General features: G+C 38.7%; 1 protein-coding gene across 1 annotated transcript in view; it reads right to left on the bottom strand.

The window, feature by feature from the left end:
- TMPRSS11D (transmembrane serine protease 11D) overlaps window positions 1-3081 on the bottom strand; it is a 29840-nt gene extending 26759 nt beyond the window's left edge. Inside the window, exons 1-3 of the mRNA XM_061145582.1 lie at window positions 3000-3081; window positions 1713-1838; window positions 306-424 (exon numbers count right to left, since the gene is read on the bottom strand). Coding sequence (XP_061001565.1) covers window positions 306-424; window positions 1713-1838; window positions 3000-3081 — 327 coding nt within the window. The remainder of the gene's footprint in view (window positions 1-305; window positions 425-1712; window positions 1839-2999) is intronic.
- Window positions 3082-18550: the final 15469 nt, after the last annotated feature.

Raw genomic sequence — 18550 nt, 5'->3', positions numbered from 1 at the left:
AAAACCAACTCAAGGATAGATAAATGCTCAAATTGCACAAACAATAGACTTCCAATTTTTGAAGCCGTAATCATAAAAAATATACTTACTCATAACCTAAAGTTCTTCACTCATGATGTAAGAAAATATGAATAAGAACGAATGTACAAGCAAACTGACTTGAAAGAAGTATGATGAAACACATCCTTCACCATTCAGGGAAGGAAAATATGCATCTAGCAGTTGTAAATATATCACAAACCATTAGGTTTATTATCATATTTGTTTTATGATAAAATAAAGAACAAAGGCAAATATTAACTTACCATAGATTCAATATTTCCACTCAAAGTCCTATATTTCTCTGTAGCTGGTGAACTAAACTCATTACTATATCGAACACCCAGGATTTGAATGCTGCTTTGGTAAAAGGAAGATTTTTGATCTGTAAAACAAGGAAAAGGCAGAATCAGTCTCCCATTACTAAGTACTTTAATTTTTATTTCATATAGGATTATTTAGGCTATGTTATATAATTTAAAAAAATTTAATTCCTTTAAAAGGAAAAAATTCTAAACTTAGTAAAAATATAACTATAATAAAATTATTTTCTCTTTCAGTCTTTAAAAAGATTGGTAAAGCTGAAACATTAAAAATGCATGAAAATCAGAGCAGCATTATTTGAGAAATTAGGCTCCTGTCTTTGTGTTTAAGTGTGACAATACAGTGTTGTTAGGAGGGAAAATTCATTAAAACTAAAACTTGATGTTGGTTTTTCCTACTTCTGTAACTCACCTTGCACATAGTAGTCTCTAGGTGATTTGATAGCAAGATATAGTCCAAAGTAAAATTTAGCTACAATTTTATTATTCAGTTGAGTGAAAAGACTATTACTAGTTACTGGAATAAATTTATTCTCACTTAGTTTCTACCCTAACACATACCCATATGCCTTCATTCTCCCCCTATCCCAGCCCCTATGATTTAAATAATGAAATGGAATTATAGCTGAAATAAAAAAAAAAACCCAGATTATAGCATATATTATCTAGTGAAATTTGACACATTTTATCTACATTAAAACCTCTGAAAGAATATTCACTGGGATATTAAGTTGTGTGTTAATAAACAGTGTATATGCATTCTTAATATTGTTTCTGTTTCATATTTTCAATAAAAAATTAAAGAAAATAAGAGAAACAAAAAAGAACAGATCATTTTTAAAGTTTGTTTTTAACCTCTTTCTACTTCTTAACTGCAAATTCATCTCCTATCATAACTGTCCTGCTCCTAGCATTGTTTTCAGGACACAGATCATGAATTAATGAATATTTAGGTATGTCCAACTTTTAGATTTTGAAACTTAAGGTCCTTTGCAATATTTCAAATAAAGAAGGAAATTATAGGATTAATGAAAAACAAAAGAAGTGAACTCTAGCATCAGATAAATATTCGTCGGCTAGAATAATCCTTGCCTGGGTAATAATGTTGTTTGGTATACTAAAAAAGGCCAAAATAAGTAAATAAATAAATAAAACTAGAAGAGGAAAAAATACTGAATTATAGAAAATATAAACATGGGAATATATTTAGAAGTATATAAATAAAATGTATAATTATGTTGTATTAAAAAATAAAAGTGGCAATAAAAGAGAGAAGGCCAAACTTTGAATCTGAAAGTATATTTAGTGAATTCATCTGAGAAGTGGTATTTCCAATCTTTCGGTACTTACCAAAAGCTAAAAAGTAGACAAGTAGACCTATGATCACTGCCAGGATCGCCACCACTGCGACGACAACAAAAAATACTACGTATGGATTCAGGGATCTTGAGGCTGATGCCACTCGTGCTGGCCTTAGAACAAGGGGGAAAGATCAAAGCCCATTCATTTCACTCAGAGAAGCCATCATTTCAGCACTGCTGAAGTCTCTTAGGTTGCTCATGGCTCTATTATAGAAAATTGATTGGTTCTTTTTTTTTTGTTTATTTACTTATTTGGAGGATAATTGCTTTACAATATCATGCTGGTTTCCACCATACAAATAGGAATATGATTCTGAAATGAAATCAAACTGAACAACACTCTCTTTAATGGTATTTCTTACCATTTTTTAAGCACTACAATGTTGACATTTAGGTAGTTTGATAGAAGAATAAGGACATACGATTTATGGTTTGCAATTGCTTTTCCTTCTTCTGACAGTAAGTTTCTCAAGAATAACAATGCTTTTCTGTTTTACTACAACTTCTAAGACCCTTGTTGGACACTACTGTAGTAAGCTCCCTTACCTGGGCACCGTCCCCAGGGATGTGCTGAAGAGAGATCATTTTTGGTGGGGAGAGGGGCAGAGGGAGTCAGAATAGTAGCATTTCTCACAGTAATAGCCTCCATATTATTAAAATGAGGACATGGCTAGAGGCTGAGAGCTGAGATCCAGGAGAGTAACAAGCACTTATAATTAATTAGAACTGTACTAGCAGCAGAGGATTTGTGTGATTTTGTTCACACATGAGTTTATCAATAGCAGTGTAAGCCAATCAGTTCACTTCAGCCACTCAGTGGAGTCCGACTCTGCGACCCCATGAATTGCAGCACGCCAGGCCTCCATGTCCATCCCCAACTCCCGGAGTTTACTCAAACTCATGTCCATCGAGTCGGTGACTGCGGGGAGCCAGCCTGCTCAAGGCCCAAAAAGGCCCTGGGAAAGCCTTGAAAGAGGCCATTCCCTGTCCCGCCACCCCATGATAAAGTAGTCAAACATTTGCCAGGTCTCCTTTGTTCTTCCTTGAGAAAAACGTAGTAGTGACCTCCACTTAGTAGTCTATCTTGGAATGTGAAAAAAGGAATGTAAGCTTCTGCAATCACTTAAGACAAAGAATTGTATTGATGTGACAAAAACCAGATGGCATTTTTATGAACTATGTTTTCTGCATGTACTACTATAAAGGTAGCTGTTTTATTCAATAAAATCACTGACTTGCCTAAAGAGCATTCAGCCCTCTCGACCCCATTCTTTACTATCAGCTTTTTCCTCAGGCTTCCGTGCTGTTGCGATCGCGACTTGTTCTCTTTGCCGGCTGGTCCCGGCAGGTGACACCATCCATCCATCTCATCCTCTGTCATCCCCTTCTCCTCCTGCCCCCAATCCCTCCCAGCATCAGGGTCTTTTCCAATGAGTCAACTCTTCACATCAAGTGGCCAAAGTATTGGAGTTTCAGCTTCAGCATCAGTCCTTCCAATGAACACCCAGGACTGATCTCCTTTAGGATGGACTGGTTGGATCTCCTTGCTGTCCAAGGGACTCTCAAGAGTCTTCTCCAACACCACAGTTCAAAAGCATCAGTTATTCGGTGCTCAGCTTTCTTTACAGTCCAACTCTCACATCCATATGTGACCACTGGAAAAACCATAGCCTTGACCAGATGGACCTTTGTTGGCAAAGTAATGTCTCTGCTTTTTAATATGCTATCCAGGTTGGTCACAACTTTCCTTCCAAGGAGTAAGCCAATAGATTTGTACTAACACAGTATCTGGTTTATGGATTGTAGTATCTGATTTCTTGGATTATATTAGGCATATAATCCAAGTAGTTCCTCACTGTCTCCTTTCCCACCACACACACACACACTGGGAAGGTCACCAGAACTACTGTATATGAATTCCTATTTTATCCCCGTTTGCTTGGAGATCATATTGTCATTTATTTGAGATTTTCTTCATCTGAAAAATGGGACTAATACTTGCTTCATAAGGCTGTTTTGAATATCAATGAGGTTATGTTTTAGAAGCTATGTAAAGTGTATAAAGTAGATATTTCTACTAAATATGTCATCTATTAGGCTGTGAGAACTTTGAAGATAAAGTTGGTATTCATGCATATGTTTCCAACACTTTGTAGGCTACTTGGCATATATAGGTGGTGCATGCAAGCATGCCAGGTCACTTCAGTCCTGTCTGACTTTTCACTCCTTTGTCCATGGGATTCTCCAGGCAAGGATACTGGAATGGGTTGCCATGCTCTCTTCCAGGAGATCTTCCTGACCCAGGGAGCGACCAGGGAGCAAACCCACATCTCGTCTACCTGCTTTGGCAGGCGGGTTCTTTACTACTAGGACCGCCTAGGATTTATGCTATTTATAAATATTTGTTGTATATGTTAACTCCTTGGTGTGTTTCAGTTTTAAAAGCCTTAACAGAACTGAAAAGTCATTACATTTTTGCCAGAACACAGTCAGACTTCCATTTCTTTCTATTTGTTTTGCTAACGTTCTGGTGTATATGGGAAGGGGATGGTCTGAGAGTCAGTGACTCTCAGAGTGTAGGTTTCACAGCAGGGTTGCCTGGTGTTTGGGCTTTATGCAACTCACACTGATGAAGGGGCATCTCCTGGTGTTTTACCTTGTATCACCTGTACATTGCAGGCTTTGGATATGGGACCAGTATCATTTCAGAGGAATTCCCTGGTAGCTCAGCTGGTAAAGAATCTGCCTGCAATGCTGGAGACCCTGGTTTGATTTCTGGGTTGGGAAGTTCCTCTGGAGAAGGGATAGGCTACCATTCCAGTATTCCTGGGCTTCCCTGGTGGCTCAGATGGTAAAGAATCCACCCACAATGTGAGAGATCTGGGTTTGATCCTTGGGTTGGGAAATTCCCCTGGAGGAGGGCATGGCAACCCACTCCGGTATTGTTGCATGGAGAATCCCCATGGACAGAGGAGCCTGGCGGGCTACAGTCCATTGGGTTGCAAAAAGTCGAACATGACTGAATGGCTAAGCACATCATTTTAGAAGATTATTGGCGGTGGCCATAGACTTGCTGACTTTTTTGTTGAATAAACACATTAAACATTATAAAAATTGACCAGCTCAAATATTATTGTTTAATAAAAGGGCGTCTAAATTCATGAAAATAGGAATAACATAATCTCAGAATAACAAAAAAGATGAATAATTTAGCCTTAGCTTAATGATGTCTTTTTACTACATTGCTCTTATTAATTTTGCTATGCTAGTGAAAACTGACTTTCACTAACACTGGTCCAACATCTGGGAATAACTAACTGTATGCTGGGAAAGATAGAAGGTGGGAGGAGAATGGGACGACAGAGGATGAGATGGTTAGATGGCATCACTGACTCAATGGACATGAGTTTGAGTAAATTCTGGGAGTTGGTGATGGACAGGGAGGCCTGGTGTGCTGCAGTCCGTGGGGTCACAAAGAGTCAGACACAACTGAGCAACTGAACTGAACTGAACTGTAGTCATTTTCTGAGTAGGATAAAATTGGTACATTGATATTTTTTTAAGCCTCAATTTACTCTTCTGTTTCTTTGTGGTCTTGCTGTGGCTGGTGACACGTGGTCACAGTTGTACACTGTTTGACATTTGCAAGTTCAGCGAATGTCAGTGGGTGCTTGGCAGGGTAGAACCAAAAGAAGAGCTGGAAGCAAGCCATCCCAAAGTGTCACTTCAACTATCAGGAACCAACTGTATTTCCAGAGATGAGTAGAAGTGTCAAAATTTATTAGTGTAGAGTGAGAAATTTCTAAGAACTAGGCTTAAGTTGGAAGCTAAAACAACAACAACAAAAACAACCAAAACAAACTCCCAAACCGAAGGCTAGAGTCAGCACATGCTTTAGCTTGGCTGAGCCTCTCATGGGAATGGTTTTCAAGGCAACTTTGCTTCAGTTCATGGAAAACATCTTAAAACTCAGTGGCTGAAAAGCACCATGAGACGTATGACTCAATAAACAAAGGGTGTGGACCTCAAATTAGCTTAATCTCACAAGCTGTATTTAATTACATAACAATGTGTTGTTCCACTTTGTAGAAACAACTAAAGAAGTATCTGTTCTCTTGTTGGTATCTGCTCTCTTGTTATAGGTTCAACTTGTCATTGAACCTCTGTATGTGGCTGATTATAAAGCTTATGACAACACACACTAAATTGTGTCCAATGTTTGTTTTGCAAATTCTTAGAGAAAATAAGTTTGCTAACACTGTCTGAATTTTGACTCATGCGCAGTGGAAATCTGCAAGTAAATATTTTGCTTTTAAAGCAGGATCTTAATCAGTGAAGTTTTTAGTGCTTGTGTTTAAACAGCAAAACAAATACATAGTTGTGACATGTTTAACCAGCTTCCGCCTCCTTTCTCTCATTGACTTGGAAGATTACAAGAATGTTGAAAAACATATTCTATGCTCTTATGAGAACCTAAGTGGCAGACTTTATACATGTTTATTGCCAATCTTCATAATAGTCTTATAAGGTGGATATTATGACCCCTGTTTGGAAGACAGGAAAACTGAGGCCCAGAGAAACATAAATAACTCATAATTTCTCAGGAGTGACAGAAACTGGAAATAGAAAGGGCGGTTAGAATGTAAGAACATGGACTTCCTCTGGCGTACACTTCCTCCCTCACACTAAAAGAGACAGAAAAGCTTTGGGACTCTTATCTCTCCTGATATCTCTTGGAGGAAGCGAAGAGAATCAACATCTATTGAGTTTTTTAGTTTTTATTAAATTGAGCGCTAGAATTTTGTTCTTACACATAGCATATGTGCAATAAAATAATTGTTGGTTTAATTTGAGAGTACATCTTAGATTAATATATCAGATTTATGTAAGAATATTAGTTAATTTTGTCCATTGACACATAGTTAAAACCAATATATGGTTGTTGATTAATAGAGTCACTTGGCAATGGCTTTCCATTATTTGTAAGAACAGAGGAAAACAGGGAAAGGTAATTACACATTCAGATATACATAGTATGTCTGTAGAGGACTTTTAGACAGTTTTGCGTCTCTTTGAATAAGATTTCAGGTATGATATAAAGATTTGGTCCATGATTGTTATTTCATGATATATATTCTTCCTTGCTGATCCTATCCTACACCCTGGTTTCAGGTAGCATTTAATAAGGTAATATTTTCTGAGATAGATCTTCACCCTCAGATCTCAGTCTCTGAGCTCCACACCATTATTTCCAGCTGTGCATTGGACATCTTACGGATGTTTTACAGCCTCCTTAAGTATAACAGTTCAGTTCAAAACTGAACTTGCTATCTTTTTCTCCAGATTTTTTCTCCTCCCTACTATTTCTAATATTGGGAATGTCCCTACCATCAATCTGGTAAATTAAAGACCCAAGATTTAGTTGTACCTGCCCCCTCTTGATAATTTTCCACTTTTGAGAGGTCATTGAATGGTGTTTATCCTATTGCCTAAATCTTTCTGCTCATTCCCTCTCTCTTAATTCTTGATGTTATCATCTTGTATTACGTGAAATGCCTGTTAACTGGTCTCCTTTCTTCCGTTACCTAATTAAGAGACATTTGGTGAGTGCCTGCAATGGTCTAGGCAAAATTTAATTGCTGGAAATACAACGAAAAGAAACAATCATAGCAGTCCTAATAGTGAGAGGAGAGAAATGAGTAAGATAAGTAAGTAAAATAAAGAAAAAATAAAAGCAAAGAGATGAGAAAGGGAATATATATGGGATGCTGAAAATTTAAATAGAGTGACCAGGAAAGGCCTTGCTGAGGAGTTGACATTTGAATAAAGACCAGAAGGAGGTGAGTGAGCAAGTCATGAAGATATCAGGGGGAGAATTATTTAGGTGGAAGAACAGCAGTTTGGAGGCCCTGAGCCAGGAACTCACAGGGTAAATTTGAGGACCATTAAGAGAGGCAACTGAACTGGAGTGGAGTGAGACAGCTAGGGGTGGGGGACATTGAAAGAAAATAAGGTCAGAAAGATAAGGAGCAGGGAGTCAGTGGTTGGGGGAAAATCATTTAGAGTTTTGCACTTAAGGACTTTGATGTTTATTCTGAGTGAGATAGGGTCTTTGAGGGTTTTGAGCAAAAGCATGACATCAGATCTGTTTATTTAATAGGTTCCCACTCTGGGTACTTCATGAGGAGTAGTGGACCTGGGATGGAGAGGGAGACCTCTTGCATGCGTGCTAAGACTCTTCAATTGTGTCCGACTCTTTGTGACCCTATGGACTGTAGCCTGCCAGGCTCCTCTGTCCATGGGATTCTCCAGGCAAGAATACTGGAGTGGGTTGCCATTTCCTCCTCCAGGGAGACCTCTTAGGAGCTCACTAAATAACTAGAGTGAGAGACGACGGTAGTTTAGAAAAGGGTGGTAGAAGTGGAGATGGTGAAAAGTGGTCAGAATCTATATATATTTTGAATTTAGGCCTTAGAGGATTTGCTGATGATTCACTTATGAGATGTGGGAAAAAGAGGAATCCAGACTGAATTCAGGATTTTTGCCTCTTTCCAATCAACCCTTTAAAATCCTTCAAGTGCTTTAAAAAAATGTGAATCTTAGGGTATGATATCCTCCCTTCCAATAATACCTCATTTTAAATTTATCTGTAGCTCATCAAAAATCCTCAAATGGCATTCAAACCGTCCATGGCATTTAAGGCCAACCTCTGCAACTTTATCTTCTGTCACATCCTCACCTGCCCACCTGACTTCATCTAGATCAAATATCACAGTCACTTCTGCATGTGATGTCTTTTGCCTGGAGAATGTCATATCTGTATAGTTCTCATTTTATCCTAAAATAATTCAAGCATCTTTCATTTCCTACCACATAATTACCCTTTTCTCCTCCTTCTGCCCCTCATCTGATCTCATAATGCTCAATGAATTTCTCTACTATAGTCCTTATCCCTTCATGTGCCTGCATCCAGGATGCTGTAACTCAGCAACGCCCAAGGTTTCTTTTACCAGGAACCAGTTTTTTGGAAGACAATTTTTCCACAAATGGAGGGGCGGGGGTGGGGGGAGGTTTTGGGATGATTCAAGTACATTACAATTTTTATGTACTTTATTTCTATTTTGTGGCAATCTCAGTATATTGTGCCTTGACTTCTGGGTTAGGGTTCACTTTCTTTCACACTCTTATAAGGATCTGATGCTACCACTGATCTGACAGGCGGCAAAGTTCAGGCAGTAATGCGAGTGATGGGGGGTGGCTGTAAATACAGATGAAGCCTCGCTTGCTCACCCACTGCTGACCCTCTGCTGTGCAGTCTAGTTCCTAACAGGACACATACTAGTACCAGTCTGTGGCCGGGGGGTTGGTAACCCTTGAAGTAACTCATGAAAGGTAGAGATGCATCTTGTCTGCCAGGATATGCCTCATTCATATACAATACATATTATAGACTGAGTCCACATCGGGCATTGCAATAGAAAAATTGATGAATGACTGAAAAGAGGGATTTAAAAAATAATTTTACTATTTTTTGAAAGGACTTTAACACTGTAGTCTGTGCATTCTTATTTTAAATACTAAAAAAAAAAAAAATACAGATCAGAGAATAATCTCTGCCATCTATTGAGTGCTTACAATGTACTGGCTGAACTTTTCAACATCATTTAATTTAATCTCTGTTAAAAACCCTTGTTCAGGTGCTCAGTCATGTCTGACTCTTTGCAACCCCATGGACTGCAGCGCACCAGGTTCTCTAGTTTACAGATAATAAAATAGAAGCTTAGTTAGTCAGCTAGTAAGAGGGCTGGAATGCAAACCCAGATCTGTCAAGCTCAAACTACAAAATGACCACTTCATATGGGAAGAAGTTTTCTGTTAATTATTATGTTGTTATTAATTTCTATCACATTTACTACTTTGTTGGTACTAAGAAACAGAAAGTTCAAATATTTCTATAGCCCTTATAGGATATACAAAGACAGTTATTTGAGTGTGTGTATTAATATGTTGGAGTTATGCAGAATATGAGCAATAGTTCCAAAGAAGAGGGACTTTTTCTATTTTAGTCCCTTTCGTTAAATCTCGATGGTTGTCATGAGGCAGGCATTAGAGACTATCCAATTCAATGATTTAATTTTTTAAGTTGAGGAAGGCTTTGTTCAAACAAGGTCTTAAAAAACTTGAAAGATTAACGATTAAAACAGATGAAAATGGAATAGCTTCTTTGTTTGATTTTGAGTTGTGGGAAAAGGACCCTTTCCTATTTCTAACAAATCACTGATCTAGCCCAACACTTTTATTAATTTCTTAAGTGTTTAAAAAAAGTTTTTTTTTGTTGTTGTTCTTGATAGCTTTGGTTGTGCTCTAAAAGAAAAGAGAGACACAGAATTATTCAAGATTGCACAACTGGATGATGGTAGAGTTGGGGCTCTAGTTTTAAGATTTCTTTGATATATTTGCTTTATTTAAACATGATGCATTCTTAAAACACTGGGTTCATATGGAAGATAAGATTCCTATCCTTGAATCACATATCCATGAGACTTTATGTGCATATACCTTTGGAATGCACTGCATGGCTTTCTTTTAATTCAATGGTTTATTTTCCAACTTAATCTTGGGTAACAATTAAATAAGTTTATATTCATTGAGGATATAAATCACATATTGTTACCTTGCTTTTTAAACTTATATGCAGAATACATCATGCAAAATGCCAGGCTGGATGAAGTACAAGCTGGAATCAAGATTCCTGGGAGAAATATCAATAACCTCAGATATGCAGATGACACCACACTTATGGCAGAAAGTGAAGAACTAAAGAGCCTCTTGATGAAAGTGAAAGAGGAGAGTGAAAAAGTTGGCTTAAAACTCAGCATGCAAAAAACTAAGATCATGGCATCTGGTCCCATCACTTCGTGGCAAATAGATGGGGAAACAATGGAAACAGTGCCAGACTTTCTTTTCTTGGGCTCCATAATCACTGTAGATGGTGACTGCAGCCATGAAATTAAAACACACTTGCTCCTTGGAAGAAAAGCTATGACCAACCTAGACAGCATATTAAAAAGCAGAGACATTACTTTGCCATCAAAGTCTGTCTAGTCAAAGCTATGGTTTTTCCGGTAGTCATGTATGGATGTGATAGTTAGACTATAAAGAAAGCTGAGCACCGAAGAATTGATGCTTTTGAACTGTGGTGTTGGAGAAGACTCTTGAGAGTCCCTTGGACTGCAGGGAGATCCAACCAGTCCATCTTGAAGGAAACCAGTCCTGAATATTCATGGGAAGGACTGATGCTGAAGCTGAAACTCCAATACTTTGGCCAGCTGATGGGAAGAACTGACTCATTGGAAAAGACCCTGATGCTGGGAAAGATTGAAAGTGGCAGGAGAAGGGGACAACAGAGGATGAGACGGATGGATGGCATCACTGACTCAATGGACCTGAGGTTGGGTAGGCTCCAGGAGTTGGTGATGGACAGGGAGGCCTGGCGTACTGCAGTCCATGGGGTCACAAAGAGTCTGACATGACTGAGCGACTGAACTAATACCAGTTGAGGAAACAGACTGGGCAAGTGGTACCTGAGCAAGCCTGTACAATGTTTTTGTGAAAATTAGGGAAAAAGCAGCTTCTCTGGGAAACAGACATAAGGTGTTCCTTGGGCTACGTGCAGCTCTGGTCTGAGCCAGACAGCTTGGCAAGGAGCATAGGCACAACCTTGGCTTCCAGTCTCCCCCTGAACCAGCATTTTTGTGCATTATACAAGCTATATAGCTGTGTACAACAGACCAGAACTGATGTATCAAAGCTTTGGAATCTGCTGCTGTGGGAAACGCCAACCTAGGATTCATTTTTCTCTTGTAAAGTTTGCAAATTGGTACAGACAAATGGCTAGTAGGTATGGATGTAAGCATGTGTGTATGTTGGCATGTATATAGTAGTTGAATTGGGGGCTTGATGATGACTCAGGAGAACAAACTGCTGATGAAATAAAGAGTGTGGGTTCAGTCGCTTCATAGGCTAGTCAAGTTCTTCCTTTCCTAGGACTCAGGCTGTGTCCTGGAACTCAGGCTCCTTACAGAGCACCAAGCCGAGCTCCCTGTGCTGCATAACGTTCCCACTAGCTATCCGTTTACACAGGGCTTTCCCAGTTGGCTCAGTGGTAAAGAAAGTGCCTGCCATGCAGGAGCCACGGGAGCCCTGGGTTTGATCCCTGGGTGGGGAAGATCCCCTGGAGGAGGGCATGGCAACCTACTCCAGTATTCTTGCCTGGAGAATCCCCAAGGACAGAGGAGCCTGGCCGGCTACAGTCCATAGGGTCACAAAGAGTCGAACAGAACTGAAGCGACTTAGCATGCACACAAGCACTATATATATGTCAATTCCAATCTCTCAATTCATCCCACCCTCCTCTTCCCTCCTGTGTCTACATGTCTGTTATAATGCTTTTCATGAAGTCCAATATCTTCCAACTGACACCTGGGTGTTATCACACATATACCTTATACTGAAGGAAAAGGATATGTCCATAGCTATGGGCATACTGAAGTATGTCCATAGTACCTCTACTGAGGTACTTTCTGTAGTAGAAGAAATTTAATATTAATTTTCTCATCTTCTTCTATAGTCATCAGTTGCTTTACTCAGAAATATGTGTTGATTTCACATACCTATTATTTTGCTGGACATGCAAAAAAAGTCCTTAAATGACTTTAGAGTCATAGTGGCATGTAAGGATGCCAAATGCTATAGAAAATTGAGAGGTCAGAGAAGTAACTTTTGGGTGAGGAAGGAGGAATTGTTTCCACTCATCATAGAACATGTGGCATGTGAGCTCTGCTTTCTGGAGTGGACAGGAGATCTGAGCAGACAAATAAACAAAGACAAAAGAGATAGAAAGTACAAAGTGTGCTTGGAGAAGAGTACTTGGCCATGTGTTGCACTTATAGAGGAGCAAACGGAAAATAATCTAGAAAAACGAGACCAGTCGAGATCATGGAAGAGATTAAGTGTGATGGATTTGGAGTCTTTGCTTTAGGACATCACTCGGGCTTTTGAAATGAGTTATAGCAAAACAGTAATATTGTAGAAAGGCCAATCTGGTGGCTTGGTTGAGCTGAATGGGAGGGAGTTGGGAGGCAGGAGGTCTTACTGGGGAGACTAACTCATTAATCCATGAATGGGATAGGATGGGCCTTGGACTTTGTAGAGGCTGTGGGATGGAAAAGGAAGGATTGAGGGACACATGGAAGATGGAAAACTAGAACCATTTCCTGTAGACGAATCAGTGCCAGAGGCAAGAGTGGCAGCCCAAAATGAGACTGAAAGTTCAGCCTGAGTAACTTAGGAATTAGTTATGCTAGTTATATCAATAGGCAATTTTAGGTTTTTTGGGATATTTTAATAATATTTAATTTTAGTAACTAATCGTATCTATATGATAATTCCCAGCAGTTAGCTGGAAAGGTAATTAGACTGGGAAAAGATATTGAGACTGGAGGTATCCTTTTTGAAGCTACTTTGAGAGACAGTAATTTAAAGCTCTGAAAAAGAGAGTGTGAAACCAACTCACCTCACTAAATTTGAATTAAAAAAAAACTACAATGTAAATGTCCAGGAAGATATGCAAACACCCATGAATTTGATGTCATGAAGAGCTTTCTGTTATCATAGCCTTAGGTATCCAATAATAAGTAAAAGAGCCTGGTTATTACGAAATCAGTGTGTACATATAATTTAGGCAGCCATCAATTAATACTTACTAAACACTTGTAAGGGTAACCCAAGTGGCTCAGGGGTAAAGAATCTGCCTGCTAATGTAGGAGACATGGGTTCCATTCCTTGGTCAGGAAGATCCCCCTGGGAAGGAAATGGCAACCCACTCCAGTACTCTTGCCTGGGAAATCCCATGGACAGAGGAGCCTGGCAGGCTACAGTTCATGGTGATGCAAAAGAGTTGGACATGATTTGGTGACAAAAAACAACAAACAAAATACGTGTAATCACACCATTGTCCTAAGTGAAATAATCTTTATGTGTGAGGCTAAAAATGCAACAAACCATGATCCAGAAGAAATGAACTTTTATTGTGGCTTACATATAGAAAAGAAATACAAATTGTTTTCTGTACTTCTTTTACTAGCCTATGCTTTAAAGAGGAAACAATAGTCAAATGAATGAAACAACATAAATGACTACTCATGCTGGGTGCTTGGGTGTATAATGATTTAAACAATTGATTGATGGCTTAATGGAGTAGGAGTGGCCCTTCATAGCTAATTTATTAATTATGGCATGATATAATGAGACCAAGATCATAATAATTTCATTGTAGATAGATTTTCCCAACCAGTTCACAGCTATAGGCTGAGACTGTTCTTATTTGCTATTCTGAAAATTTGCTTATTTGCTATTTTGGTTTAGAAGCTTCATGAAGGTGGGGCTTTTTCCTTCTTTCTTTCCTTCCTTCCATAGGTTTTTCCTTCCTTCTTTCCCACCTTTCCTACTACCTTCCTTTTTGTAAATAATATCTTTATTTTCAGAAGACTGGCGCCATTACTCTGGTTTCTGTGTGTTCAACATATTCAAGAAATCTTTTAAGAAAGGCATTGACTAGAAGCAGGAACTGATTCTAATATTGAAAAGACTATAAAAGGATGTGACATAAACCAAAAACAAGAGTCTTTGTTCATAAGTCAGGCTGGTTTCAAAGACCTTTTCAGGGGAATAAATTCTTGACTGTGGAAGACTTATCCAAAGAAAATCAAAGTTCTTCCTTTTCAAATCAGAGGGCTAATACAGCCTTGCTCCCATTATTTTAAAGTAAGCATTTCCAGATGCTTGTTTCTGAGCTTTGTTTGATATTTATCTTATTTTAGACTAAGGAAGGAAATGATTTATCTGAATTGTCCCACGCATGCTTCATTTTTCTCAAGCACACAGTCTGGTTAGTCGAATGGAGTAGACCACTGAGGAGGGTTTGAGGGATGCTGCTAGACTGAGATCAGTAAAGTTTGCCGGGTTTCCTTTACTCAGAATATACCTCCATATTCAGTAATAGAGTTAGACTTGTATAATTATTAACAGAAGGTATTTGATGACTCCTAAGTGACAGAGTCAGGCTTCCCTGGTGGCTCAGAGGTTAAAGCGTCTGCCTGCAATGCGGGAGACCCAGGTTCGATCCCTGGGTCGGGAAGGTCCCCTGGAGAAGGAAATGGCAACCCACTCCAGTATTCTTGCCTGGAGAATCCCATGGACAGAGGAGCCTGGTGAGCTACAGTCCACGGGGTCGCAAAGAGTCGGACATGACTGAGTGACTTCACTTTCACTTTTCAAGTGACAGTCAGTTAAAGACTTAAAGGCCTCTTTTTCCTTTTCTTTTTTTTTTTTTTTTAAAGTTACTGCTCTGCTAAACTCGGGCCTCCCAGGTGGCACTGGTGGTAAAGAACCCATCTGCCAATGCAAGAGACATAAGAGATGCAGGTTCGATCCCTGGGTCTAGAAGATCCCCTGGAGGAGGAATGAAAACCTACCCCAGTATTCTTGCCTGGAGAATCCCATGGACAGAGGAGCCTGGTGGGCTGTGGTTTCTAGAGTCGCAAAGAGAGGGACGTGACTGAGCGATTCAGCATGGTGCTGCTAAGCTTAATATATGTGCTTCTATAAGGAAAGTCAACTTTGCTGGAACTGTACAGCTGCCCAAAAGGCAGGTTATGCTTTCATAGCTGAGATGATGGAGCCTTTTCCGTGTGCAAACAGGCCCAGTGGCGCTGTGGTACACAGTGACACGGTCTGCAAAAGTGAGCCTGCCTCAGTGTCTTGAAACGACAGAACGGTAAGCTACTTCGGAACTTGAGATGCTGATATTTTAAGAATATTTCTCTAGGAATCACCACACCCACAGTCATGGAGTCGTGCTCTCTTGACTCTACCACTGTTGAAACGCATGTCCCTGGTGTTTCAGCACAGACAATGTAACAGAGAAAGTCCTGACACAGGTTCCCTGTCTTCTTGGCTGATTAATGTTAGGGAAAGATTAGCATGTACTCTAGAGGGCACTGCTCCCCATGTTAGAACTCCATCTGAACTCTAGAAAGTGTAGGTAGCTACTGAGTCATTGAGCCCAGAGTAGTTTCAGAGCAAGAAGTAACTATTTAGTTGAAGATTTGCTTCCCTATATTCCTCCAAATAGTATTTTTTCTATATAGATTTAGTTTTTAGAAACTAGATTTTTTTTCTTTTTTGTTTATTCTTTCCTTTTATTTCCTTTCCTTAACTTTTTTTTTTTTTTTAAACTAAAGTGAAGTGAAAGTTGCCCAGCCATGTCTGACTCTTTGCGACCTGGTGGACTATACAGTCCATGGAATTCTCCAGGCCAGAATACTGGAGTGGGTAGCCTTTCCCTTCTCCAGGGGATCTTCTGAAGCCAGGGACTGAACCCAGGTCTCCCGCATTGCAGGCAGATTCTTTACCAGCTGAGCCACAAAAGAAGCCTAAAGATAATATTTAACCTTTATAGCCACCAACATTATTTTGCCATCTTTCTGCAAATTGCAAAGAAATATTCATGATACTGTATGCATGTGATATTTCATTTTTTATTGGGATATAATTGCTTCAGAATATTGTGTTCATTTGTGCTATATAACAAAGTGAATCAACTATGTGTATACATGTATTCCTTCCCTCTGGCACCTCCCTCCTATAACCGCTTCCTACCCCTCTAGGTCATCATAGAGCACCGAGCTGAACAAATTATGTTATATAGCAGTTTCCTACTAGCTAGCTGTTTTACACATCGTAGTGTATGTACGTCAAGCATGTGATATTTTATTGTCAAAATGCTCTTTTAAAAATGTATGTTTGAAATTAGTTTTTTAAATTAAATCTATCTATTAGGATGATGAAAATGTTCTGAAATTTGATTTTGATGATGGTTGTACAACCCTGTAAGTATACTAAAACCACTGAATTGTACACTTTGGTAAGCTTTATTACGTATAGTTAAATTTCAGTAAAGCTGTTAAAGTTGTTTATCTTTTATGATTCTCAACTTAACTGCAATAACAAAACTACTAAACTTTCAAAGAATGATTGACAGTGAGGGTGGACTTGAACTCACAGAGATGAAAACCCATTACCCCATTCAGTTCAAGTTTCAATGCCGTTTTCTCCAAAGCAGTCCTGAGCTAGGTATTAGAATGCAGTTAATGACAATAGCAACAATAGCAAGCAAATCGTTACAAGTAATAGTTAAAGCATCAGAGTTTTGAAATTATGTATACACAATTTAAAGCATAATTTCACCGTAACATTGCTGTCACTCATTTGTGTTTATTTATTTATTTAGTTATTTATTTATTTTTTGAGTGGAATTACAAGGAGTGCATTGGGCATTGCTTATAAGCCTGGTTAAATCTACAGAAGTCTGTCACACATATTATTGTTACTTGTCAGGGTAGAAAAAAAAAAAGGTAAGAAGTCCTAGAGAAAAACTTATAATAATTAAATTCCAGCTGCTAAATGACCAAAAAAACCCATTCATTTTCTACACATTTCCCAATTCTCCCATTTCTTCCTTTCTTATGCAGCCTGAACTGACTAAATAAGTGTCCCCCCAGGCTTATTTGAGTGCAGAAACATTTCTTTCTGAAATACCTGACATGTTGAGGAGCACAGTGTTCCTGGAACTCAGTTAAGAAAATGTTCCTCTGTGAGTCCTGACTTGCCTAAGTCCCTCAGTGTTTCTGCAGGAAAGGGATGGGAGAGCTACTGCATACCCAGCTTAGAGGGCATGCTCATTCATATGTAAATACACGGAAATATGTCTTGCTGTAACTCTCTTTCCATTTTGAATAATACTTGGGGAACTACTTTGTAGCTGTTTAGTTTCAGTTGGTTTGTTTAGTACTTATATTTCAATGTATATATGAGTTGCCTGTTAAAATGCAAATTTAAATAGTGAATCTGGGATTGGGCCCAAGATTCTGCATTTCTAACAAGTTCCAGGGTGATGCTGATGTTATTGATCCAAGGACCACACTTTGTGGAACAAAGGTTTTGGATACAATTAGATCAGAATAGCTCCAAGGCAGAGAAGAATGATTTTTAGTAAAGGCATCCTACTTTCTTCTGTTTCCTAAAGTCCAAGCACAATGGAGACAATACTCCTATAAGATCATTATGAAATGTTGAAAACCTAACTTACTGCTTTGTCAAATATACTGACCCTTATATAAAACCAGATGTGTTTGTTTTCTATAGGAAATAAATGAGTGTAGTATTTAGGGGCTCTTACTCCTAACTCAATGTGATATGATTTGTAATACCAAATTGAGAGCATCAGGATATTTCTGGTTTCATTGTTTCTACAAAGCATGTCCCAGTGAGGTGAGAAAGTTGGTATATCACACTCTGGAGAAGCACAAGGAAGCATTTTTTTGCGTGTGTGTGTGCTCTAAATGTGTTTATCCTACAATGTTTGATTTGATTATTCTTTATAGATCTGAATTTTAAAAATTCTAACAATTGCCAATGAGACAATCTGGTTTAATTTGTGTGGAAACATAGATACTAGATTTTTAACATTGTTTACCTGTGTGGGGACAGAGGAGGTACAGTGAATCATGGGGTGGAAGAAAGAAAAAAGAAATGTACAAGTTAAGTAAAAATGTATTAGTGTAGGTTCTAAAGCAAGAAAGACATTTCAGCAGAAGCTGGATGGAATAAGTTAGTGGGCATGATAGAATAGAGAATCTGGAAATTGACTGAACTATTCTCTCAGAGCTACTAGTTAAGTGTTATTACCCATAACTTGGAAAGAGT

The sequence above is a fragment of the Dama dama genome, chromosome 6, assembly GCF_033118175.1.
Source record: "Dama dama isolate Ldn47 chromosome 6, ASM3311817v1, whole genome shotgun sequence".
Lineage (NCBI taxonomy): Eukaryota > Metazoa > Chordata > Mammalia > Artiodactyla > Cervidae > Dama > Dama dama.
This window is presented reverse-complemented; position numbering and strand designations above follow the sequence as displayed.